The following is a 27,699-nucleotide window of genomic DNA, read 5'->3' as shown; positions in this document are numbered from 1 at the left end:
TAGTTGGTACACAAGAAGGTTATACCTCTAAGTCTTCACGTTAAGCCTTCTTCATAATTAGCTTGCATTTTTCAAAGATAGTTCCTACTTTCTTCTGAACAACCACATTCTACCTGGTTCACAGCAGCGTGGAATCATTACAAGAGCATGCTTTAAGTAAAACCATGAAAGCTAGGTATAGATCAACTATCCTTCAGAGAACACTATCACTAATACAAAGTCATTTTTATAGAGTTGTGTAATTGTCTAACTGGCATTATCAATCTCTTGGAATTTTAACAAGATATAAGCATAGCATGTCTTCAGATATACTAAAAAACCCCAGACAAGGTACTTTAGCAGTCTGATTACTGATGCAGAGCATCAGGTAAAAATTCATGTTAAATTACTGCACTTATTTCTACTATAAGATAAGACTCCTAATAAAGACAATTTAAGGAAAGATACATAAGTGAAACTTCTACCACTTACCAAAACAACTACTTAAACCAGAGGAACAATTGGAAGAGTAAAACAAGAAAAACCAAACCCCACAAAATACTCCATTTTAAGTGACAGTCAATCTAAGAATTCAATTTTAGCTTTATGATCCTAGTTTCCAGTGAAGATATGTACCATCATACACATGCAATCTTTCTGCTACACTGTAGTGTGGTGCCTTCACTCTAGATCTTCACTGTGCATTAACACAGCAAATAAGCTAACACTTGACTGTACCTACTTTTGCTTAAGATTCAATACATTTCTATTTAATACCTAAAACACTTCCCACAGTAGCAAGTACATTCTGAGCTCAGCATTTTACACCACCTCCTTTCAAGAAAGGAAATCCACCAGGACCATGCAATTCATTAAACTATAGGTCCATAATTTCTTCTGCGAAACAGTGCTCCAGTAACTTACATCATTTGTTCTCTTGGAGTAAACCAACAAGATGAAAAAGAATCAAACCCTTAATCCACATTGTATTTCTTTTTACTGTGCTCTAAGTCTTAACAGAGCTAATTCAACTGCTCTGATTTCCAGTTCAGTTATTATATTAAGCTGTAACTAGTGAAGTTCACCCTTGAACCAACAAGGTTCACATCTAAATTTTACTAGCCCCAGTGTCACAGCCATGAACAGGTCACTCCACTTGACACATTAACTGCCTTTTCAGTCAACAAGTTCCCACAAAAGAGAAACCACGTGGTCAGGAAAAAATTCTCTATATGCCTTTATGTATGATGCCATCGTTAAAAGCTTTCCATTTCCCATCAATTGATTTTTTTCAGTGTTCAAACCGTAACTAAGTCAATGAAGTCACCTAAACAAGTGATTGAAAGATTCAGCTATGGATTTCTTCAGTATAAAACTACTAATGCCAATAGTATGAAAACACTAAGTTGCACAAATAAACCAAACTAAGCCAGAACTTCATACCAAGATTCTCGATATGCCAGTCACTAAGAAGGGGTGGTGAAGAAAAAAATAGCCAGAAAACAACAACAACAAAAACCTGGAGTAAGTTTCACAGAGAATATCTACCATGACTAACCCATGAGTAATGAAAGAACATTTCGTCTAGTGTCCTCATGCCTCTTCAGCTAACACACATTGTTGGGACAGACATTCGAAAGAGGGCAAACAATTCAAATACCAACTGAAACGTGCAGAATTTTGCCCAAACTTAGTCTCCACTTGCCATTGCTAATTTAAGCATGAGGTGGAGTGTTCCTTTAAAAGCATTTACCCATTGCTTTCCACCTTATATTTATATAAATGTACAGAATATACATCATTCAAGGAAAACCACACTTTTGTTCAGAAACCAGCAACTTGCAATATTTATATCTACTGAATCTTACGCTGTACTGAACCTTAACATAAAGATCAGCTCTATATAACTCTAACAAACTTAATACACAAAAGCCCTACAACTAAATTTACACAAAAGCTGCTCAGACTTCTAGGAAGGTAACTAACTGAATTGGAAAGTCATCCTAGTTAGTGGAAAGCACAAGCCATTTTGTTTCCTTTTAATTTTTTTTTTTTTTTGACAATGCTACTCCTACTCCTAATGATTACAGGCTTTAGCTACACAAAGATGACCACAGTACACTTAATCTGTACTCAACTAATAGTTATACCTTTTATGAAGATGCAAAAATAAAACTTTTCCACCAGGGAATATTCTAAGAGATCATTTGTGCCATAAGAACATTGTGTTCTCACATTAATTGCACAAATTTTCAGAAATCAAACTTTGTTATTTCTGCTACTTTCAAGATTTACAGATTGAATGAAGCTGGCCTCATACAGAATACACATACACACACTTGCAGCTGTAGAACAGTAGTTACATCTTGTTAACCCACCTTCTCCAGTAAAGTAGAGCAACAGATCATTACAACAAATTTTACACATTTATCTCATCTTCTGACACATGCTCAGACTCTAAAGACAAAAAACCCACCATAATGAATTCATCTATGCTAATCCTTTAACTTGAACTTACATATAGCTTATATAACAACATATATACTCTGAAGTGTTGTATTTTAAAATCAGTTTAAAACTCAAGTGAGAACAACCACATCTTTAATTTGCAATAGCATCTCTGCTTTTAAGCTTCAGTTACCATTTAACTAACTACTTTGCGTGCTGAACAATCAAGCTAGCAGTTCAAACTAGCAAATTAATTAATATTCAGGGCTTTCCAAGACTCAGGACTCTAAGACAGGTATTTCCCTTGATACAGCGACTTCCACTCGAAAGTCAATATTTTGATTAAACATTTTACATGAATAATGAGTAACAGCTACATGTCCACTCCAAAATAAAGCTTTAGAGGCTTATGATGCAGAAGAATCTGAACAAGATGACACTTCAATGCCACATTATTCATCTCCTTAACTGATCCAAGGTACTAATGTATAGGACACATTTACTGTTTTAATAAATGTCCAGCTCTCGTCTTGAAATCTAATACTGAAATCTGACTTTCTCTACTTGCACTTTCATAATATCGAAGTCCTTGCTTATCATCATACCTACATCCCTTCAGGAAACAATCTGCATTTCTGCATTCAATTAGTAATCATGCAGCCTCCTTGCATTTTCCTTTAGGTTTGATAGTGTCTTTGTGGACACCCCCCCCCCCCCCCCTTTTCTTTTTGCTCACTTCAAAGACAGATAAAATATCATCTTCCCTCTCATTACCTTAGTCATGTGTGCTCTGACAGCTCATACGTTCTAGCATGTCTTTGAGACATGGAATGAGGTTCCTGTATAACCCCACTTAATTGAACACACTATCAGATGACTTATTGGTGGGTTAATTACTTGAGTATCATGTTGTGAGATGGCACTCAGTCCCATTCACTTCAAAGCTTTGCACCTAAGTGTATCGCTCAGCCTGTCCAAATGCCTTAGAACTCCTTGTCTCTACTAATCAGCCAGGCTTCCTCCTTTAATGAAACTGTTCATGCTGTTGTTCAGACTGCACAGCCAACAGGCAAAGGGATTTACCTTGTTTTGATCAGCAACAGATTGTCCAGTACTGTTTCATATGCCGTCTGGCATGATTGCCATCTCCAGGACCTTCAGATGTTTCAATTTTAGCTAAGTCCCTACGCACTAACTGATTTCTTAATCGCACAGTCATCCAACACATGCTGGTCGTACTTCAAGTCTATCACAAAAGTACCTTGTGTCTAAAGCTAACAAGTTAAGCTGGTGGATACTCCTCCTAGTTGGTCTACTTGACACATCTATTTGCTAAACTATTTGCAAACATTCTAATAAAACTCAAACTATTTCACAGCTAACACTATTAGTTGCATGCAAACACCGACAGTCCATATCTCAGCTTCTCAAACTGCAGCAGTTGCTCTTTTTTGTAACTTTAATAACTGACAGGACTTTGCAAAAAGCTGTCACATCTACTATTCATGGCCTCACACTTACTTATTAATACCATGAGACTGCCCTACCTCAACTTAAAAGTCTTAAGATAAAACAATTTAACAACTGAACAATGGATTACCTCATTTGAGAGTGCAGGGAAGGACAGCATAAGCTTCTTGCTCTAGTATTTTTATTAACACACCTCCCAGAGGAACATGTTTTTGGTCCTTTGGTTTCCCACCACCCCTGCTCCTGGCCCAAGACAAGCGGCACTATCTTCATTTTCCCACCCACCCTTCACATCACCAAACAGACCAGATTTCGAGGCCCAGCACTGCAAATCTCAGTCCAAATTGTACAAGCTACTTTTTTATTTCAAGCAAACACTAGATTTCATCACTTTTTTTTCAAACAATTTTTTTTATTAGGTTTACATTGTGTTCACTAGCTCTCCAGACCATCATAATAATCTTATTCAAAACAGCAAGGTACTGACCATTCTCACTTCACTTGTCAAAAAGCAGTTTGAAGAGTAACCAAAAGAAAAAAACCAACCGTAAAGCTCACTTCCACCTTTAAAAGCCACGGAACTAGGAGCTATCAAATATTGATCATGATAACAGAAGCTGTTCACTAGTAATTCTTCATCAAGCTTATCTAACTGAAAAGAGATAGTGAGCAAATAAGGTCTTGAAGATATAATGACCTTCTTCATACAAGAAAAGTACTCGTGCTACAAAAGAGCATAAAAGAGAACTTCCCACACTTCCAGGCTTGTTATTTGTTGTAATGAACAGCAGGTTTAGAGATTTTTCTATACAGAACAGCCATGCACAAGTCTAATTACAAAAGCAATCCATTTTGTTACTTGCTGTAGAACCACGGTCTGCTTAACAGCACACCACTGGCAAGACAGAGACCACGCTTTCACTACCTGTCAACCATTTCCACAAGACAATGAAGCCAAACTGCAGAAGAGCAGAAAACCCCAAGTTTTCCCCTACATCAGCAAGCTACTCGGCTCATGGGTTTATCTGGCTTTAGGATACACTAATGCAAGGAACTAAGAAGAGTTCCAATCAACAGCAGAGCAGAAAAATAAGAACATCCCATTTTGGTGACAGCAAGTTGCTACGTCAGCAGAACTTCCCATGAAACACACTTAAGGTCAGGCTAAGCATTATTTTTAGGTCAGTTTAATTTTAGCTGACATCAGAAAGCTCAGACTCATTCTTCCAGCCCCCCCTTTTCCTGCATCAGCACTCATCAGGCACCTACGAGAGCCCAGCTTACAAGAACTCAATTGTTTTCTTCCTGATTTAGCTCATTTCCTGCTCAGTCAATCACGAGTGGCAATACCACAGAGGCAGCAAGGGCAGCCACTCATTCTGGTGGCATTTTCAGATTTGTTTAGCTGGAGAATCAAATCACTTAAGGACACTGCAGAAAACAAGCCTGAAACCTCAACTTGAGGCTTTATAAAAATATATGCTTAAATTACTGGGAAGAAATCGGCATGTGTCTTTCGAGTACCAGAGCATGATCAAATTACTGTGTCAAAAAAAAGATCAGAACCAAGGAATGGAAGAGATTCAAGATTAAGTAGCACAAAAAACTTCAACGCTAGCTTCCAATTAGAATTATTAAGCAAGGACTCAGGAAAAACCCCTGCACTTACATGAAAGAGATGGCATTACAACCTAGCGCTCTTGCCTAAGGACCTGCTTTATCACAAGCCTTGCTTGAAACGGAGGGTAGCTTGTCACTGCAGGTTTTGGGTGGGAAGCAGGCTGGGAACAGAAACAGGGCAGGAGGTTGGCTTCTGTAAGCATTACATTTGCTGGACTCTCAGCTCAAGTTCCCTTTTTGTACAGCATTCGCTCTTCTTTTTAAAAAAAGCAAACTAGAGGCATATTACTTCCAACTTTGAAGAGCAATTCTTAAAACCTTGTTCAGTGTTTATCACAGCATTGTAACAGGCATGCCTAAGCTTACCAAAAAGCAAAAAATGCTGGTGAAATGAGGCATAGCAACTGGACAGTCTGAAGCCGAGACTACTGAAATCCTCTTAGCCTTTTTCTGCATTTCCCAGCTATCTAATGCTACTTTTTCATTTTATTTACATTCAAGGGACTCAGTCTTTTTAATCTGGAGCTCAACTTTACCCAATACCAAAAAGCAACTAGGAACATTGTAACAGTTGTTTAAAAAACTGTTTCCTAGATTTCTCCCATTGCACTGGTAAACCATTTGCTGATGCATCTATGAACTTCTGAGTGTTGTTAACCTTTTATACCTACAAATGGACCAAAATTATCTACCAGTCTTAAGTTTAAGATGTGAGCAGCTCTCCTCTAGGTTACTGTAGCCTACAGGCTTACAAAGGCTGTACTAAGGGGAACATCTATTTTAGTTGAAAATTCTAAGAGTTGCACAAAGGTAAAATTTTTCATGCAACCAAGAAGCTATAGAAACTGGCCACAAGAACTGGCAGATTTTCACAAAGCATGAAAGAGTCAGTCTCTTCAGTACTGTGCCCATGTTAACTGCTGCTGAAGCACAGATTTTACTAATAACACCAAGCTCAAGACAAACAAAATCTTATTTCAAGTGCTATCATAGGATGTTCTGCAGGATTTTTAAATACTTTGAACCTACACCTGCTGCTCCTAAGGGTAGAACTGACAACATATCACACCATTCTACCAAAAGGCTCTTGTTATTCAATTCCCTCATTCCTCACAGCTGATGGAAAAGTCAATTATCTTCCTCCAGCTGCTGAATCAACTCTCTCTCTCTCCACATATATATAGATATCAAGGAATACTGATATTTGTGGGGAAGGCTACAGCTACCATTCACAAGATAATGCCCACAGAGAAGATTCATACCGCCTGTTAAAAGGCCAGAGAAAGCAATACTGGATAAAATACTCCCATCCTAATACAAATGGGTCAAGATGATAAGATATGCAAACCTCTACAGCACCAAAATAAACACCTATTATCAGCAAGACTGACATCTTCATCACAGAAAGGAAACTGATTAGAAAGAGGTATTTTACTCCAGTGCAATATGAAGTAGAAGAAAGAAAGTAGTTAAACTCAGAGTTCAACATTAACATAGCTTGAACCCACCTCATGAAGTCATGAGTTGGAGCTTCAGAGAAGCTCTACAAGGCACGGCTGTGACCCACTATGCTTATTTCACAGTGTTGTTTTCACACGCTAACTGGTGGTTCTGTTCTAATGTCACTACCCCCACATCAGGCCAAGGCCGTGTGCCTGTATAATCTGCTTCCTACCACGCTGCACAGACCTGTCGTTTCAAGCAGCAGGAAACTAGATACAACCCAAGACATCAGAAGAAAGTTTAAAAAAGGTTAAGCTCATGATTCAAATTGAGTTGTGAAGGACACCCTTAGAAAACCAGTTTTATAAGGTTAAAGCTTTAAACCCAGCTACTCACCAGGAATATTTACTAAGTCCCATGAACTTTAAAACTTCATCTGGAATTTCAACTTAAACCATTAGCATCAGTCTGTCTTACACACTCTTACACTAATATTCTTCTATGTATGTTAACACATGGCAAATTAAGACATTCATGTTTATCCTGATACTAAGAATTCAGATGTTTACAAGACATGTTGAACTAATAAGCGAGGCAAGCTATGAGGCAGCTGGAAGCTCTTCCGCAATGAACATTCCAACCTCTCTCTAACCAGACAAACTTCCCAATCCCATCCCCTTTCAAAAGCAAACAAGTGAGACACTCCTTTTCCAAAAAAAAAAAAAAAAAAAAAAAGGATTAGGCTCAAAAGCAGGACAGAAGAACATCATCTCATCCTCAGTCCCACTCCCTCAAAAAACTAGCAGGAAGAGTAAACAAGTAGTTCAGAAGTCAGGCATAGAAATACATACCACCTCCTCTGCCTAAACACCACAAAAAGCTTCACATTTCCATTAAATAAGTTTAAATCCCCAAGTACCAGAGCAACAGATATAAATACACTAAAAGAAAAGCAAGAGATAGTAAAAAAAGCAGCTACTCATATAACTCAAACCATTGGTTGGAAAGTTTGTTAGAGCGCTCCAAGTGATCTTCAAAATATTTTGAAACACACGAGTCAACAGTTCTGACAAACCAACCTGGAGAAAAAGGCTGAAGTACTCCTATGAGGCATCCAGTTTAAGTACACATAACCAAAACATCCAACAGATACAGTGGGAGGTCAAAATGAGCATGAGCTTCTGTTCTGTGTCTTGGTTGAAGTTATGTACATAATTAATCTTTACCAGGCAGTCTGAAAAAAGCTTCACGTTCTAGTGGGTCCAAATTAGAATAGTTGTCAGCAGGAACAAGTATGAGCAACAGATACAGGGTGTTAAGCAACTAGTTACAGAGCAAAGACTGTTCTGAAAGTTACAGCAAGTATACAGTGACTGTATCTCGAGAATTCAAAGCCCTGGTTTAGAACACGCTACTGAAAAAGTAACCTCCCTGCTCCAGCCAACACCAGTGAGGCTCCATCTGGAGCTGTTCAGCTTGAACATCATACTTCAGGTATTAGCAGCCTGGAGAGTCTGAAAGCAAAGTGCGCTCAAAGGCCTGGACAACATGACCTACAAGGAAAGACTGGAAGAACTGTTGGTTGTTCTCAAGGGCAGCAACCCAACAAAAGGTCCTGAAGCACTTACACTGCAAAAAATTCCAGCACCGCTGAGTGTACCTGTGGAGGTCATGAAGGAGAGAAACAGAAGAAACAAAAACCCACCACAAAAACAAGCAACAACAAACCCCACTGAAATTAGGAAATCCTTTCATGCTACAGAAAGTGATTTCCTCAAATGAATACCCTGGCCAAAACTGTAAACCTCCACAACCTTTAGAAAGGTTTGATGTTTAGTCATTAAAAAACCCAAATATCCAAACTAATCTAAGCTGAATCCTGCACTGGGGTACAGACATGATCTGTTGTTGAAGATTTTTGCTGGCCTAACTACTGTAAGATTATTAACAGACATTACTAGTAAATTAACAATCTAGTCTTCCTTCAGATTCTTCTTAGCTGGTATGACATGCTGCTAGCCCCAGTCACAAGCTCTCCTTTCAGGAGCTTATTTGCAACAATCCATTCAATACACTTAAACCACTTGACCTCTCATTTAGTTCACTCAGACCTCACTACTCTGAGAAAATCTCAGACTATGTTGCTTTTAGAAATCTCACTCCCAGGTCTCTTACTAGCTACCTGCTGATTCACGTTTTTTTCCACCTGTGTTTCAGGACCATCACCACTTGCTTTGCAAATCAAGGCACGAAACAGTTATACATAAAGGAATTATCAAAAACTTAAAATATTAACTCAGAAGACGTCTAGGATGGCGAATTATTTCATTTTTAACATTCAGTTAGTAGCACTTCAAAAAAAAAGAAACCAGAAGTTCTGTGTTCAAGAGCACATACATATACATATTACATCAGCACACTTTCAGCTCCTTTTTTCATCCTCAGGTCTACTGCATTTGGGGTTTAACTTGAATGTTACATCCAAGCTATTCAGCTGTTTTCTGAAATATTTTCCACTGTTTGCTGCTTCTATTTGTATCCTTTCCGGTTACTCTTTTCAGTAAGTGTTTTCTTCATCAGAGGGACAGCCAATTCACAGCAGGTGGTCAGTCTTCTCTATTAGTTTCTTGTATTCATATCTATAAGCAGATATTCAGCTTTTGTCATGTATTTTTTTAAAAGCTTGTAACTCCTCAAAGCTGTATATATGAATCCACATGATATCTCTATTAGCACCAGTTTGTCCTCAACTGAGTCGTTCCTGAAGAGATTAGTTTTCTCATTCTGAGCCACAAATAAGACTTGGAGAAAAAACAGACAGCCTTCAGCTTTGAGAAAAGTAACTCATTCTGAGTATGTTCATTTTTATGTTATAACATGATATTTCAACTTAAGTTTAGTGTTGCTTGCTTCAAGTTGATTTTAAAAGCTTAATTTTCTTGTTTATCTGCAGGGCTTTAAATTCAAGGTGATGACAAATTCTGCTCAGGAGGTATAGAGCAACACCTCACCACTTTTAGTCAGCTAGTGCTTCAGCTTCTCTGCTTTCTATAAATCAAGTACACAGAACTTCATTTGCCTTGAAGTCAGCCCCATCACCTACTGCCATCTGTCCTTCATGATTCAAAGAGACAATTATGTACATTACACAAAAATCACCACTTTCTGGACATCAATTCATTCTTAAAAGGTTTCAATTCTAAGTCCAGAAGTTCCAAAACTGGCACTACTACACCTTAAGTTCAAAGCAGATGCCAATGTAGTTCCATGACAGAGGACACCCTTCAGGACGGTACACCACCTCGTTCATACTTCGTATGTGCAGCTGCCTTCATGCAAGACCTCTGGCAAAGACGGGCCTGACTTTCCTCTCCAGAATGTAAAGCTGGGAAGACAACACAGCTTCCAGTTCACAGTCCGAACTTCAGCACCAGATATTCAAACTGCCATAAATCACCATAATTCTACCATTCAGAACTGTATGAGATGTCCAGCTGTGCCAGTGAAGGGCAATCCAGTGGAGGCAAGGCTTACTGTAGGATTTTTCTTCAGGTGAGTACAGCACTTAAGTCAAAAACGCTCTTGACTTGAGCAGGACTGACTGTACAATTGACTGCATAGATGAAAAGAAGGCAATGAAAGATTGTCACATGACTACAAAATAAATGTGACCTGAACATTTTATACAAGTTATTGTAAATTGGGGTGGGGGGTGTTTATCACCGATAGCATCTGTGTAACCTCACTTTTCAATACCTCACATAAACTGCTTCCAAAAGGGAAGATGCTCTGATCAAGACAACAGTTCTACACCGAGATTCCTTCTCCGCACTCTACATATCCTTCCCCATCACCCAGAAACCTAACAGCATAGAGGATTTGTGCTCTCACCAAGGGAAAAAAAAATAAATCACCAAGAGTAGTCACATGTAAAAATACAGGCAACTACGTGCAGGGGCAGTGGTTTGTCAGGACAAACATTTACTCCTAATAAGGCTGGGGACAGCAGAAAGTATCTGACCTGTCAGCTTAACCCTCAGTTGATTTTCAAGTACTGATCCATCTCCTGTTCGGTTCACAAGTTTTCTGCATCCACAGCATCCTCTGGTGAGGAGCGCTAGCAATCTTGTCACCAATTCCAAAAACACCTTCTTTGCTTGCAGCTTGCCTTGTTTTAGCTTCATGTGATGAGCACCTACTTTTTGCACTGTAAGAGTTAATCTGCATACGCTGTTGACATCACTCACGATTTCAAAGATCCCACCATATCCCTCACTTTCCTCCCCTCCTGCCAAGAAATCGCCTCTTTTCTCAGCTAAGTCTTAGCCAACTTCACTAAGACGACCACTTTCATATCTTTGACCCTTGCTGCCCACCTCTGAACCTACTTCAACCCTAAGATCTGTGTTGTTCTTCAGTTTGCTTTTAAGATCAAGAATCAAAACTGAAGTATTTGAAGAACAGGCAAACAACCTATTTATACACATTAGCACAGCGTGTTCTGTTCTCTTACTCCCAAACACTTGATTTGACACCCCCACCACCCCCACCTTTTAAAGATAGCTAACAGAAAATACTCAGTTCACAGAACTCACCATTGCATGCTCAGGGCCTTGTTTCCAAGTACACCAATACATAATACTTATAATGTATAATATATATGGAGTTAACTTCTCCCCTCAACAAAGGAGGCCTTGGGGGTATCAGTGAACATTTATCTATACTTCAGCTTGTTTCACTATTCAATCAGTCCATTCTGTAAGGTCCTCCATAACTCTGTGTAATAAATCTTTATTCCAACTTACTACCAGCAAAAAGTAGTTATACATAATTAGGGCACCTCATGCTCCAGGAAATTCAATAGGCAAGATCCTACTATCCTCCAGCACCACCCAGAGCTATAGCTTCCCCCACATGAATTCTCTTCAGGAAAAGGTCATAGCAAGACCACAGCGATTGCCAACTGAAGGTTTGGCCTAATAAATACCCTCCCCATGCTTCCTTCCAGACTCCAAACTACTCCACTCCTTATTCAGAAAAGCAATTTAATACTGTCACAATATCTGCCCTTTTTTTTATTATTTTATTTGAGACTAAGAGGAAAACTGGTACTGGGGCATCAGGCACTAAATATCACAGAAGTCGAAGAGTTACTGTCCCATCAGTCCTGCTCCATTTAAAAATCTGGCACTTATCGATGGCATAGCAGTACAGCGTCTTCATCTTCCACCTAGCCACAAACTCGCAATGCACAGGAGATGCACACAGAGTCCAACAATTTCCTTTCCAAGTTACATGGTCCTTGTTTCAGCACCACCACTAACAAACTTGCCATTACATAAACAGAAATACAAGACAACTCCAATCAGAATCCAAAACCACAATACCAAGTGATCAGTACAGGATTTTTGCCATCGCTGCTTGCCGTCTTTTACTAGAAGGCAGAATGCTGTATTCTGCTACGTAGCAATAGATGCATACCCTTATGATTAGTATGGCAGCATAAATGCAATATGTATCGTGCTAGATTACATGAGCTAGACAGCCCATGTCTATCAGAGTATAAATTACTGCGGCAAGACATTCTTCACTTCATAATTCTGACTTCTTCTGTTAGACCCAAGCATTCAGAATGCTCAAGTCCCAGGAATCACTATTTATTAGTACAAGGTTGCACAGCAAAGGTATTCATAGAAAGCCTGCAAGGTCTCCAAACTATTCAACAGGTCATCTCCGACACAGGTATAAACTGTATTAATCATTTCCAGTCAGGATACCTACCAAGTACCACAAACACAAGTGAACTCCAAGGTATAGGTTTCTTCACTATCCATTTATCATTGACAAAGGCAAACAAGCTCTAATATTGATTTAGAGAATAATGACTTCCCATAGGTACGAGGCAAGGGACCTCCAGAGGCCACTTACTCCTGCTCAGAGTAAGCCCAGTTAAGACTGCTTGGAGACTCATCCAGTCAAGCTTTGACTATCTACATAGAGAGAGACTGACGACTCGGCCACTTTGGGCACCTGCTTCAATATCTGTTCTCTCTCACAAAGTAGTATTTTTTCCTTACATTGGCTCCAAATTTCCCACACTGCACCTTGTGCAGCATGTGAGGGAATAGGAACCTCTGAAGAAAGCCTTGATCCACCTTCCTGACATGCTCCCATCAGGCAGCAATGGCAGATCCTTCCCCCTTTCCCAGGCTGATCAGGCCCAGCTCCTGCAGCCTCTCCTCACACACCCTGGGCTCCAGCCCCCAGCCAACACAGAGGCCCACCACTGGGCTTGCTCCAGTACCTCGGTGCCCCTCTGGTACTGGGGAGCCCCGAACTGGACACAGCTTCCTGTTCCAAGATCCCTTCCCTCAACCTGCCGTCATGCTGAATGGAGCCTGGGATGAGGTCATTTTTGCTGCGAGGGCAAACTGCTCAATTTGTTGTTCACCATGTCCCTACATCTGTCCGCCAAGTTGCCTTCCAGCCCACTGGACCACAGCCCATGCTGTTGCAGGGGTCATTTCAGTCCAGATGCGTGACTTCACACTTGCTACTGCTGATCTCCATGACATTCCAGTCAGTCCATTTTTCTCCAGCATGTTGAAGTCACTCAACGTCACAGTCCTGCCTCCTGGTGTATCAATTGTATCCCTGTTTGGTACCATCCATCCACAAACTTAAAAGCACACTATATCCTGCCTTCAAGGACATGGAACAGTATTTGTCCCAGTATCAATGGACAATTGGCCACCAGCTGGACTCCACACACCCTTCAAGCTGTGCCAAACAACCTTTTTTTGCCCTTCATGAACCTGGAGAAGGCCTAGAGGAGGATTTTCTCCATAACCATTCCAGGGACTGAGGCAAGGCTGACCAGGTTGTAGTTTCCTGGATCCACCTTTCTTGCATGGGTATGTCATCTACCTTCTTCCACTCACCAGGAACCTCCCTCAGTCACTATGACTTTTCAAAGGTGACAGAACATGACATCAGCCAACGCACTCAGCACCCTAAGAAGCATCTTTTTTGTCCACGGTCCTGAATATGTGCAATGGCTTAAGTACTCTCAAACTATATCCTCCTCTACTGTGAGTTATGCTACATCCTCCAGATGGTGCTAGTAGATTCAACTAACTGGGAAGCCAGAGGACAGACCCCACCAGTGAAAAAAAGTAAAATCAAAGCTGAGACAGGATATTGTACACCTCAGCTTCTTCCATGTAATTCCTCACTAGGTCCCCTGCCCCACTAAGCAGTAGGCACATTTTCTTTAGTTTTTCTTTTGCTGACAGTATAGTTGCAGCACCCTTTCCTGCCACCTTTAACATCCCTTACTTTCCAGCTGCTGCTGAGCTAGAGCTTTCCCAGCTCTATATCTATGCTCTCAGACACTGTCTCCATGTTTGTCCTGCTTCAATCTGCTGTGGATCCCTTTTGTGCATCTGAGGTTCAGTGAGGAATTCCCTGTTCTTCCACGCTGTTGGAATGACCTGCTGGACCTCCTGCACATTGCAGGAAACATTTATTGTAGTCTGAAGAGGTTTCTCTTGAAGATCAAACAGCGGTCTTCAGCTCCTTTGCCCACCAGAACAGTCTCCCCCATGAGAACATCACAAGCAGATCCCCAAACAAGGCAAAATTTTTCTTTGGCCAGGGTTATGATTCTACCATCAGTCCTCACCACTCTCCTTAGTATTTCAAATCCCAGTCTCAAAGCTGCTTCAGCCAACAGTACCATTGACTGTTACATCTTCAACCAGTTCTTTGTTTGTGTGGAACAGGCTAAGTAGACAATCTTCCCTAGCCAGCCCATGATCACCTGCATCAACAAATTGTCTTCAATATACCCCAGACATCTCCTGGATGGTTTACACCCAGCCCCATTGCTCTTTCAGCAGATACCGGCGTGGCTGAAGTCTCCCATGAATGCCATAGCCTGCAATCATGAGGCTTCTTCCAGGTGCCTAAAGAGGGCTTCATCTACTTTTTGATCAAGTCAGCAACAGCAGACACTTAATAGTTTTGATCTGTCCTCTTAACATTATCCATGAGCTCTTAACTAGCTTGTCACCTGCTTAAGGGCAACACTCCATGCATTCTAGCTACTCTTCTGTAGACCACTATCCCTGCCTCACCTTCTCAGCCTGCCTTTCCCAAAAGACATGAATCCAGGCTAATCGCACTACTCCAGTCATTCAAACTATCCCACCACATAGCTGGAACCCCAGTGAGATCATGTCTGCAGTTGTGCTCACTTGTGCTGCCTTCATGATGGGAGAGAAAACAAACTCTCCCATCATCTCCTCCTTGGACACTTCTTTATTGCTCCTCACGTCTTCCCTCCAGATTAAAGAAAAAAAATCTGAGGATGTCCCAACATACCTAGTTTATTTAAAGCCCTCCTCACCAGTTCTGCTATTAGATAATAAACTCCCACCCTACTTCATCAGATGGACCCTGTCTCTAGCTCAGCAGTCTGTTTCTCAAGAAGAGCTCAGTGATCAGGAGTCAAAGTCCTACTTCCAACACCAGCCAGATGCATTCACTCCTACCAGAGTCTTTCTCTCTCACTGGGATAGGCACCCAGGCTGTGGGCTCTGCACTCACGTCTTACACTTTTGCCCTGAGAGTTCTTTAGTCACTCTTGATAATGCTCAGGGTGACCCTTGGCAGAATCATCAGGGAACACATTGGTATCTGCAAAACACAACACTCAAAAGACCAGACTTGGTCTCTCCAAAACATCCTGGATCCAATGGCCCAGAAAGGGGGAAAGAACTCAAGACATCCAGTCCACAGATAGGGTGTCTCCAAACCCCACAAGAAACTCTCTCTGATAACCATCACCCTTTTCTTTCCAACACTAGGTCCTTCACACAAAACAGGAGACTTAAGATGCACAAAACTAGGTGCACAGATATGATGAAACCACTAAGCAGTATTAGCTTCCTCCATCTGGTAATTAAAAGTGCTGAGACTACTACTCCCCAGCAGTACAAATCCCAGCTAGCCATCAGTAAGCTTTCTTAAACAGGAAGAAAAAAAAAAGCTGTGTCACATCTCAGCTGGTACTTGTTTGAAAGGCAATCTAAGTATCACTGTGCTGATAGGCCTAGCAGATACTGCTGAATGCATGACCTGTGGAATTCACAAATCAGAATTTTATCCTGCATGTTACCAAAAGCAATAGCTGACTAAGGCATCTTCGCAAGCAAGTCCTTCGCCATTAGTTCGAGTATTACATAAAGATCCAGAAGTTAGCCCTAACTGCTGAACTCTAGTGATTGTGAATTCATACCTGATCCTTCAGGCATTTCACAGCCTTTACAGCAGCCAGCACACAAAAGCTCCAATGGTCAGCCAGAACCTACATATTAACTACAGAACTGAATGGCACACGTGTTGGAATGATGGCCAACTCAGCTGGCTATATGAAGCAATGAAGATATAAATTGAGAATTAACATATGTCCATGCCTATATTTATAGGCTTGTGCAGTACCACAGCAGTACTTAATTATTTTGTTATACAGTAACTTAGTTTTCCACAGCTATGTACTTTCTGTTCTTCCCACCCTACTGCACCTCTCAGACCCAACTTCTCCACTCATTGTTAACAATGTCTTGTTTGCCTTGATCTATGGACTCTGAGAAACAATTAATGTCAATTTCTGAATTTCACAATTACTCTATGTTCAAATATAAGTCTAATAAAAAGCGATCGCATTTAAGTTACAATTCCTAGAACTAAGCCATATTTTACCTACTCAGAAGCATGGGTGAAGGCAAGAAGGATTTCTGAACTGTTTGGTCAATAATGGCCAATAAAGTCAGAGTGAAAAGTACAGAGATTGCTTTTCTTTGTCACAGGCAACTAAGTTCATTCAGTATAAACACAAGACAGTTTAAGAAATCAACAAAAACAATTTTGTAACATAATACTACCAGAAATGCTAGCTGGTATTGACAGGATGAAACGATGGCCATTTAAAGGCGTGCCATTCCAAAAGCAGGGTCCATGAAATTCCTATTAAACTTCAGCAAGACTGGAATTTTTAGCACAAGTAACATCCCCTTACTCAGGATAACTTAGACTATAAGGCATTTCAGCCATTTTTGAGGGAACAAAACTAACAGAAAAATACTGCTGCATTAATATCTTTAATAGGATACTGCTTTTACATAGGAAGATTAAAGAAAAAATTGCAAGTCAAGCAGAAATGGACATTGCTCCAACTTTAAATGGAAAAAGGAACATGGCATGCTCAAAAAAACCTGCCCACTGTATTTGGTGGTATGAGCATACAGTCTTTAGAGAAAGCTCAATGATAAACTGACAAAAAATTCTGTGCAAGCAAAAATTCTATATTGCTTAAAATAAACACCTGGTATCAGGATTTGGGGGTGGTGGGGGTGGGTTTTGTTTTTTTGTGAAATTTGTAAGGAAGGATCTGACATTCTGCTAAGCATACAGCAGCAGTTGTAAGCATTCAGCATTCCTTGCCCCCAGAACATACCTTCTACACTGGAATTAGAAAACCATCAAAAACTGGTCAGGAACACTGACTTATGTGATGTCTTTCTAGCTGAAGGGAGAAGACTGCCAATCCCTAGGAAAACCTCAATTCCCCTAAGCAGACCACTCCTTTGCTTTTTATATGCTGTCTTCCCACATACCACCTACTCCAGGAAAAGCTGAGGTCTGGCGGAAGAGACGGGCTGTACTTTGCACTACGTGAACTAGCAAGGCCTCGAGTAAGTTCAGAAAGACAGCTAAACATTAACTTCACATTTTCAGTGACTTGTAAAGTTCCAGTGTCATCTGCCAATATTTAACAACTGCAGCCGTACAATGGAATAGAAAGCCAATGTATTTTGTCAGGAACAGCAAACCAGAGAACACAGTGCCTAAATCCCAGCTGTCCCTGACAGGACCTGATGAGTTACCAGTTACACTGGGAAGTTATGTGATGCCTGCTGCCCTCTGCACTGCTGACACTGCTGGCTTTTTTTTTTTTTTTAGCTCTTAAGGCCATCCTCCACTGCAATCTATTCCAGGAAGTTAACCCTTCTTGTCCAGGAACTGCCTCAAGACAGCAGGCCTAGATAACCAACAGCCAAGCATATGAATGCTGTATAATAGCTGCTGGATTTACAGCCAAACTTCATTTTCCCCATCTGTCACACTGCCACTCGGCTCCGTGCTGTAAGGGACTGGTCTTAGGAACTCAGTGAGCTAACAGAAGGAATGCAGGCAAATCTTTAAGAAATTCTCTAAAATGTATTATTTATATTAGGAGATAACAATGAGATCCAATTTTAAAGTAAGCTTTTAGCAGTCAAATGCCTTTACAGGAAAAACTTACTGCAGACTGTACTTGGACATTTTAATCTTAATAGAGAGAGACTTCCAACTACTTCTACTTTTCTTCCAGGGCTAGTGCCTACAGTATACTAGCTCCTGCCTACCCATGCACAACAAGTGAGGCTCAGTTAGACTGAAAGGGACTGCTGGAGGTTATCCAACCCTATCCCCGAAAAGCAGAGCCAACTTTGAAGTCGGATAAAGTTGCTCAGGGTCATACCATAGTCGGATTCTGAACAGTTTGAAGGACAGAGATTCCACAACCTGTTTCAGTGCTTCATTCTCCATGTGGGAAAACATATTGCGAACAGGTTATGAGAATTCTCTCGCAGCTTGCGTCTGCTGCCACTTATCCTTTCCCTGTGCACAGCTAAGGAGAGTGTGTCTTTGTTTTCTCTTTCACCTCTATTAAGCAAACATAGCCTGCGATTAGGATCCTGTGCTTCAGCTTTGAGAAAAGTAAAGTCTAGACAAACTTGCCTCTCATTCCCCTTCCATACATTATGTACTACTGACCTCCTATCTTAGTGGCCTTCCACAGACTTGCCCTATGTACTTGCAGCAATCAACTCGGGACCCCTTTTCTGAGCAGTCTCAAACTGAGGTGACACCATAACCCCTTTTCCTCACTTCAGTTTTTACCTCATCTGCAGCCACATCAATCTATCACACCTAAGCCATGCCTCTTGAGTCTTGGAAAACACAGCTGTAAAGTAGCTCTCAAAACACACGAAAAGACCTCCCCCAAAAGTTCCAGTGTCCCATAGCCCTCACCTTTTTCTGTCAAGCTGAACACTCTCAGCAGAATCTTTTGAAAGAGTTTTACATTAAGCTTACATTAAGACCATTTCTTGATAACAGATTACGTTCTGATTTGACAGAATGTTTAACAGAAATTTAAGTTAAGAAATGCTCATGTGCATCAACTGTGAGAATCTGGTTTTGTCAAAAGCCTTACTATTTTATAGCCATTGAACTCAGCACTTGTTATACACAGAATCATAGAATGATTTGAGTCAAAAGGGACCTTAAAGCCAGTCTAGTTCCAATCCCCTGCCGCAGAAGTTATGTGCAGAAGCTTAAACTACCCCTGATACCACAAGCTGCTGAAACACAACCATGCAGAACTTGGTATACTTCCTATACAGGATATCCTGGATAAATGGGTATATTACACTTGCCATTTACCGGAGGTAGACTATTTTATGCTACCTCAGCTACATATTAACACATTGAAACTTTCAAGAGGAAGCATCTACATCTCCTAGGAAGTGATTAACAGTATGGTCACAGCCATCAAATGCTCATGCTTGATTTCTCTAGATCTATAGTGCCTCTTTAAATGTTAAGAGTACCTTAATGAAGTCATAACAACATTTCTTCTGTTTCAAGAAAGTTTACCTTTTGAAGTCAAAAGTGCATGGAAGAGTTTTAAGCACAGAAATAGTGTGAAGGTTAAGGGCTAAGCAGTAGGTTTTTGTAAATATTGGTAGTATTTGCATTATAAACATGTTCAAAAACAGAATTAAGCTTAACAGCTTTTGATCTTTGCTTCTCCAACCTTTGGTAATAATCTTTAACACAGTTTACTGTGGAAAGGGCCAATGGGTGATGTAGGAGAAATTAAGAATGAATTTTGGGGGAAAAATTACTCCAAGTTAATACAAATCCAAAGGCTTTCCCCGCCCCCTCCCCCAGTTACTCTGAAGAAGTTCCTTGCATTTGATGTAATTGAATTTACACTTAAGTAAACTTACTGTTGTTCTATCACATTATGTACAATGAAAAGAAATTAAGTAAAACTAGTTACCCAACTTAAACGTAACCTCAACCTTTTCACATTCTATGTCCAGCACGCCTTCATCCAACAGGCTGTTCTGAAGTGTGCTTGTCCCAGCAGTAATTAGTGTTCAGCTTAACCATAAGCAGCATGGGTGGTATCGGAAGTAAAAAAGCAGCAACAGAACTGGGCAAAGAATGCCTACGCAAAAGAGGCTTAACAAAAATTTAAATCAAACACTAATTTGTAATCTTACAGCTCAAGGGCTAGTGAAAATAACAGATCCAAAACGAACTAATTAAATCATCACGCTAGCACAGTGTGTTTCTTCCGCTCATCTGTACACACATCAGCTGGGGAGACCCGTTTGACTAGCCTAAAAAACATACTTGCTGAATGTAAAGGCTAGAGATTGCCATTTCAGTGCCTTCAAACTCTGCGTGTGCCACTGCATTACAGTGACAGCAGTAGCACCTTCTAAGTATTCAAAATAACAGTCACTTAAGGAAAACATCCTGTTCAAACTAATTCCAGGAAGACACCAAGGACAAATTTAAAAGCTATCATGTTATACCAGCCTTGACTAATAGAAAAAGAGAAAACAATGATCCCCTGTACAGATACAAAGGTATCTTAAATGCTAGATAATCAAAACCTGATACAGGGGCACGGAGCAAAATCAGCAAGAGCCATGTACTGCTGCAGGTAATCCTAGTACACCAGTCAACTCAAAGTACAAGCTACACTTAACTAGCTTTCATGCTGAGAACACAAAACCATGCTATTTTAAGTATCACAAAATTAAAATTGCTTTTACTTCTGTACACTACTTGAAAAAACTGGAAAAAAGCACAACTATTGAACAGATGAATGCAGTATCAATAAAAGGATAGTCTGCAAGTTTGTTATTTTTCACTACCTGAATAGTGACTTTCTTGATAACATGCTGATGTTAAACTTAACCTACGCAGTTCCCCACACTTGGGAAAACACAAGTATAGATGACAGAGATTTCAAGACTTTCGAAGTTTTTCATTCTTGCTGCTCATTTTATTCTATTGATTACCCAGAGACAGACCAAATTTTGAATTCACATGTAAAACAGTTCCAAGTCTAAAAGTTAATTACCTGAAAAGCGTAAGGGGAAAAATAACTCTTGAAGCATTCATCTATTGAGTTTGTTTGGTGCTTTTACTTTGACTTGGACGTTGTCATGCTATGCCTTGTAGCTCCACACCACGAGCCTGTGTACTGAATTGTGCAGCAATCATCCGCTGGCCCAGCTTTTTCAGAACCAAGGTAAACACTAGCCATGAGCCCCCTCAAGTCTTACTCATACATATCTACACCTCTTTTTAACCCACTATTTTACACTCTCACCATCTTTTCACACACAGGGGAGTACGACAAGCTTTTATGTAACAGCTTGTTCATCTACCACATTTTTCGTCTACTCTGTAGACGGAAACACAGTAATCACTTGCCCTGACATTGCCTTTACTGCACATTCTGCTGTTTAATTGCTTCTCATCTATTTCCTTGCATTTTATCCACATTCAGCTATTTCCATCTTTTCTTTCTTAGCCATTCTTGGCATGTCTTCCCAGACTTACATGATACTCTCTTCTAGGCAATCCATTTGCTTTCTAAATCAGTGTTAATGACCCCTCTACCTCTAACAAGAAAGCTTGATCAACCCATCTCATGCCTAATCCAATAATTCATCATCCTCTTGATCCTCTGAATAAAAATACATTACTGCATTTCAAATAGCTCTGATCTGAGGCAGTGAATACAACTGTCCTTCAAACTCATACTTTTCAAAAATCTTGTTTTAGATAGGCTAACCCTACCAAAAAAACCCATACAAAACCCCACATGGAATCATAGAATGGTTTGGGTTAGAAGGTAAAGATGATATATACCTCCTCCTCTTAAAACAACACAAAACCTAACAACACATGGCATGAAAAAACAGTAATAATCAAGTAATCACAACTACAGACAATTTTCACTAATTAACAAAAACTGGCCATTCAGTACCTAATTATCAAGTCCCTAAGAAAATTCCTTACAGGAACTTCTGCATTAGTATCTATGTACCAGTCAGTATAACAGTCATCAGGATTAAAAAAAAAAAAAGTTCAAATAATCCTGATTCAATACAAGGCACTCATTCAAAGCTGGAAACAAAAGGTCCAAGTATAAACATCAACAGTGCCAGAGCAAAGTAACCTGCCATCACACAGCTCGGCTTTAAGAGGCAATGTATCAGGACTGCAGAGCAAGCAGACAACACACAAAACCTCAGCACTCTCACTTCTTTGCAGCCTGACCTAGCCAGCCTGTAGCCACACATTCCGATAAAGCACTCTGGACAAAGTCACGTTCAACTACAGGACTGCAGGTCAAGCTACCTCCACAGCAACAATCTGGTGTGACATGGAATGGAAAGTAATACTCTTCAACAGATAACAGAATCAACACTAAAAAAGGACAACGTTTACTGACAGCCCTGCAAGCAGCTGGCACTTAGCAGGACTACCTTCTACCAGTTTGGACACCAGGTTGTGTACTTCTCTTGCCCTACTTCTATTCACTACTGATTTTGACTCTAAAAATTGAGATTCAGACTTTCTAAAGCTTCTCAAGTTTTTCTCTGAGCTCCACAAGTGCTACTCATTAGCCCCACACACTGCTTCCTGAAGCAACACACCCTCAATTCCTTTCCCTTTTCACAGCAGATGCATTTACTTTGGTGATTTTTGCATACCTGAAAAGCTCTACCACCAGTACCTGAAAGGTCATCAGCTGGTACAGATGCCCTGTAAAGGCAACATATTTCTGCTTTTCCTGCTACAGAAAAGTTCTGTGTTTCCCAGTATCATCCTGGGATGAATACTACATAAAGGGGATAGGAAAGAGAACAACCTAGATTTGGCCATATTTCTAAACAGGACACTTGACTAAAAAATAAATCCTGCTAGAGCCTTCTTTTGTTCAGTATCAAAGAATCTTCATATTCCGTGACATTAAGTTATTTAAGGAGGCAAGAATTCAAGAGACTCTTCAATCTTTATGTAGCTCAAGTGGCTAAACAACCATCATAACTCTTTTACAATATTCAATGCTTTCACATCCTAACAACTCAAGTAACATTACATTTCACTTCCATATATACAGGATGGGAGTTCTTGCACACCAGAAGCCCAAGTATTGGCATCCTCACTTTTCATTCATCCTAAAATTTATGATTACTGTAAACCTGCTTTCACCCTGTCCATGCAAGTTTTATAACCACTTCTCTCAGAGCAACTTCAACTTGCACTATTTCCATGCAGTGCTACAGATAAATATTAGACAAGAAAAATCTCAATTTAAATAGCTGTCAAGAATTATAAGCCTATACAATAGATTTTATTTAAATGTTAGCATCTGTATTTTGTTGCTTTGTAGTTATTTTACATAAGCACCACAGTTTCACAGCGATCTTGAACAGGACAGAGCTACCACAACACAACAGAGCTAATAACTGTTCCAAAACAGCACACCTCGTATTACACTACATTATCCTGAAGAACAGCCTTAAACTTCTGGCTTTTTTTTTTTTTTTTTTGCTTTGCTAATTATGAAACAGCCTAGGTTTAACTCTCCATTTGAAGTTACACTGTTTTTTCTACCAGTGCAGTTGCTTTGTTTCACACGCTGCCCTGCCTAGTACATAGTTCACCAACATTCCATTCCCTCTAACTTTTCAAATACCTTCTATAGTTTTCCTACTCCTTCTCTTACTGTTGTTGTATTGACTCACCTAACAGCTTTTTAAAAATGCATTTCTCTCCATACCACTTTCAAAAACATAAATGCACATTCAGAGGGGAATTTCTAAACTATCATTTCCTTATACATACAAGGAGGAAAAAGTGGTGGTGTCTTTTTGACCACTCTGCCACGCTTTCCCAGTTCCTTGTTCTCTTGACCTCATACTTTTGTCATGACTTAACCTGGAAATCATAAAAAGAAGTTTCCAGTCCAATAGACTGTTCTGGTCAATAATTACTTGGGAATTTCCCTTTTTTTAATTTGCAACTCCTTTTCTGTATGTAGTGCACTGTATACTTGTATTATCCACATCTTTATAATTCAACCTTCCCAGCTCCGCTACAGGCTGAAATTCTTGTACTCCAGGCTGATTTAAGAAACAGAAAAATTCAGTGGAAATTTAAAAACATATTCTACAAACACCTCTTTTTCTAGCCTTACTGAGAAGCTTAACATAAGCAACGAAAAGTGGAAAAAAAATCCTCAATGAAGTCTCAAAAAAATGCATCTTCCACGTTTTTCTTTTCTATTCACCTCACTTCAAAATTTTGCTTAGTTTTTACTTCATACTTACACTCCAAAAAACTTCGCAAAAAACTTACCACTGTGTGCAAACTAACAAGGCACTAACTGCAAGGAATTCATCATCTAGTAGCATAGGTGAAAAATATTTACCATGATGTATACCAAGTTATTTTATAGATTCAAGGGTACAATGATGCTTCTTATGAATGCCATGTATCTCCCCTAGTTCAAAGCTATGTTGAATTTGAGCGTATAAATTTACTACATACTTCATGGCATCACACACTATTCAACCACAAAGTAGAAAAATTACTTGTACATGCAAGATGAATCCAATAGTCTCGACTTCCTAAGAAGAGCGGGATTTATTAAAAGCAGGTCTACTTTTATGCAAAAATCCAAAAGTTGCTGTTATTTCAGAGCCCACATATGTTTTGTCTCTTCCTTCTCCCTTCAGTTTTTTCGTTTGAAAAGTGTTGGGCCGTTTATGCAATATTTCTCTGAGAATTACAGATTGAGTAAGTAATCATTTCCAGCAGTCAGTCAAAATGATCGCATAAAAATTAATTTGATTTTATAGGGAAATTACTCTACCGGTTTGATGGTTTTGGGGATTTTTTTGTGGTGCTGTTTTCAGTTCTTCCTGTTGCCAGCACTATCAGAACTGACACCCAGTAGGAAGAACGGTCTGCAGTTTTGGGTTCATCATACTCAAAATGTATTCACAAGCATTCTTAAAAGGCAGTCTTTATATTACTTTCCCTTCACACACACCTGTGACAATTACAGAGATAATTAAAGCAATTGTGGGAAGTTTTGCGGGTGGAAAAAGTAAAAACAAAGATACTGATGAAAAATCATCTTCCCCTGCTCCACACCTTACAGTCCTAAAGTCGCTGCTATTTGAAGTTTCCCCTTTTATCCATAAATAATACTTCAAAATTCTGCACTTGAAAGAGAACATTACTTCAACACAACTTTCCCACTTTTGGCAGATGTTCTGAAGAGTTGGAAGTCAAGTTCGCATGTGTCAAAAGGAATCTGGGAAGACAGACATCTGAATTACGCTCATCAAGACTAAAATAGTAAGCTACTCGCATGACACTGCTCTGAACTTCATTGTTACTATTATCTTCACATTTACATGTAAAAATAGCTTAGCAAGGTTAAGTCAAGTCTGCAATTTCACCTTTTTAAATCACAAAAGAGCAGCAATCACCCTCAAAAAAGGGAAGAGGAAAAAATCCCACTTAGCGCAAGAAGTTTGCCCACCCTATGGAAATTAAGCATTCAAGCCTTAAGGTTTTGAGATGTGGCGCCTTCTTAATATTGAAAAATTAGCAATAATCATCTTTACTGAAAGTTACATCATTGCCAGAGGGGGGAGACTATTACATGCAAGAGCACAATCTTAGAGCAGCAGTGCCTGAACTCCCTCCCTGAAAAAGCATTTATCTGATACTACACAACTGTTTTATAGTGGCACACCTTGCAAGTTCCTCGGTATTTTATTTTTTTTTTCCACATGAACCTCCGGGGACAACCTCCTCTAACTTGTTCCTCCCTCCTTCAAGAGGGAAAGGACACAGCGCGTCCTATAATACAACATCCCTGCCAACTACTCATTGCTGCATTGGGAATACAACAGCAGGATGATGGGGTTTGATGTGCTCTTGCCCCAGTCCACTACCCCCCCCCCCCATGTTCCACTGCTGTAAAAATGACACTAGATTGCACGCAATAAGAAAAAAAAGAAAGATAAAATCCTGCTGGGATTTAGTTCCCAACTGCTATGCCGCTTGCTTGCTTTCCACAGGAAAAAGCGGGGTGGGGGTGGTATTTTCCGACGAGTGGTCACGGGAGCCCATCACCGCAGTGTCCCCGGAGTAGCTGCTCAGGGTGTAGAGCACGCAGATCCCTTCTCACAGGAGGAGCGCTGCGACCTAAACCCGTGAGCCTACGGCTAACCGGCACCGGTCTCAGCCCACTTAAGGGGGGAACAACGATGCAAGGCAACGGAGACAAAAAAATCCCCCCGCCCCAAGCGCGGCCGGGGCGCACGGAGACCCACCCTCCCCTCGGGCTACAGCGGGGAGCAGCGCCGAGCTCCCGCAGACCGGCGGAAGCCGCCGCTCGGGACGGGAATGCCGGCCGCTGACCTGCCGCCCGCCCGGCGGGAAGCCCCGGCCCGGATAAACTTCCCCCGCCGCCCTGCGGCCGCCTCAGGCGGGCGGCACCGCGCCCACGGCCGGAGGAACTCGGAGGCTGCCGGCGGCGGCTCCCGCCCCAGGCAAGGGACCCCAACGGCCGGCACAGCGGCCCTCCCCGCCGCGGCCTCCCGGGACGCCCGGCGCTCGCTCCTAGCGGCGCCGGGCTCAAGGCGCGACAGGGGGGGAGCTTCTCGGGGAGAGGGCGGGGGAAGGCGCCCGGGGGTCTCCAGGCGCCGGTCCCCCCCCAAAACCCCCTCCTGCCCCGGGGGAAGCTTCCGCGATCGCCAGCCGCCTCCCCCCGCCGCGGGGCGGCCAGCAGGTCAACCGCCACCCCGCCGGGCGCGCACGCAAAGTTTCCCTCAACTCGGCCGAGTCCCCCGGAGCTGCCCAGGCTCGGGTTTCTCTCCTCCTCCACCCGCCCCCTCGCCCTGCCCCGGCCGCCAACGGGAAAAAGTTTCACTTACTACAGCAGAAGCGAGAAAAAACCAGCCCCAGCAGCCCCAGCCCCGGCGGTACCGCCGAGCGAAGCCGCCGCCGCTGCTGCCGCCTTCGCCGCTGCCACCGCCACCACCACCACCACCGCGGGGAGGCACCGCCACCGGCCGCTGGAAAAAGTTCCCGGCGGGCTGGAGGAGCTGGCGAAAGGGGGAAACCAGCGGCAGCCTCCGCAGCGGCTTCGGCCCCTGCCATGCTCCGGGCTCCGGGCTCGGCTCCCAGTCGCCGCCGCTACGACGCCCTCCCGCTCCCCGATCAGCCGCCGCCTCCCCGCACCGGGTGCGTGTGTCACTGAGCAGGGAGGCGCTGCGCGCCGCTCCCCGCCCTCCTCAGAGCGGGCCACACCACCCCGCCGCGGGGAGGGGGGGAGGGAGGCGTGTGCCGTGCGTGCCTACCTCGACCCTCGCCCCGCCAGCTCTCTACCCCCTCACCCCCCCGCCCCGCCGCAAGTCGCCTCGCCCCCCGCCTCTCCCGGCCCGCTCTGTGGACTCACAGACGCGCCCGAGGAACGGGGAGGGAGGGGTTCCCCTTGGCAACGCG

The 27,699-nt window shown here is 41.7% G+C and overlaps 1 protein-coding gene across 6 annotated transcripts in view; it reads right to left on the bottom strand.

Moving 5' to 3' along the window:
- NECTIN3 (nectin cell adhesion molecule 3) overlaps nucleotides 1–27,468 on the bottom strand; it is a 69,638-nt gene extending 42,170 nt beyond the window's left edge. For 2 of the 6 annotated variants that reach the window (XM_055802068.1, XM_055802069.1), the window contains exon 1: nucleotides 27,129–27,468. In XM_055802068.1, coding sequence (XP_055658043.1) covers nucleotides 27,129–27,354 — 226 coding nt within the window. In that variant the 5' untranslated portion in view covers nucleotides 27,355–27,468. The remainder of the gene's footprint in view (nucleotides 1–27,128) is intronic. The other 4 variants (XM_055802067.1, XM_055802071.1, XM_055802070.1 and 1 more) reach the window with 3 other exon arrangements.
- Between the last annotated feature and the right edge of the window lie 231 nt (nucleotides 27,469–27,699).

This window comes from Falco peregrinus, chromosome 4 (assembly GCF_023634155.1).
Source record: "Falco peregrinus isolate bFalPer1 chromosome 4, bFalPer1.pri, whole genome shotgun sequence".
Taxonomy (NCBI): Eukaryota; Metazoa; Chordata; class Aves; order Falconiformes; family Falconidae; genus Falco; species Falco peregrinus.
Note: the sequence above shows the minus strand (reverse complement) of the source record. Positions and strands in the feature narration are given on the sequence as shown.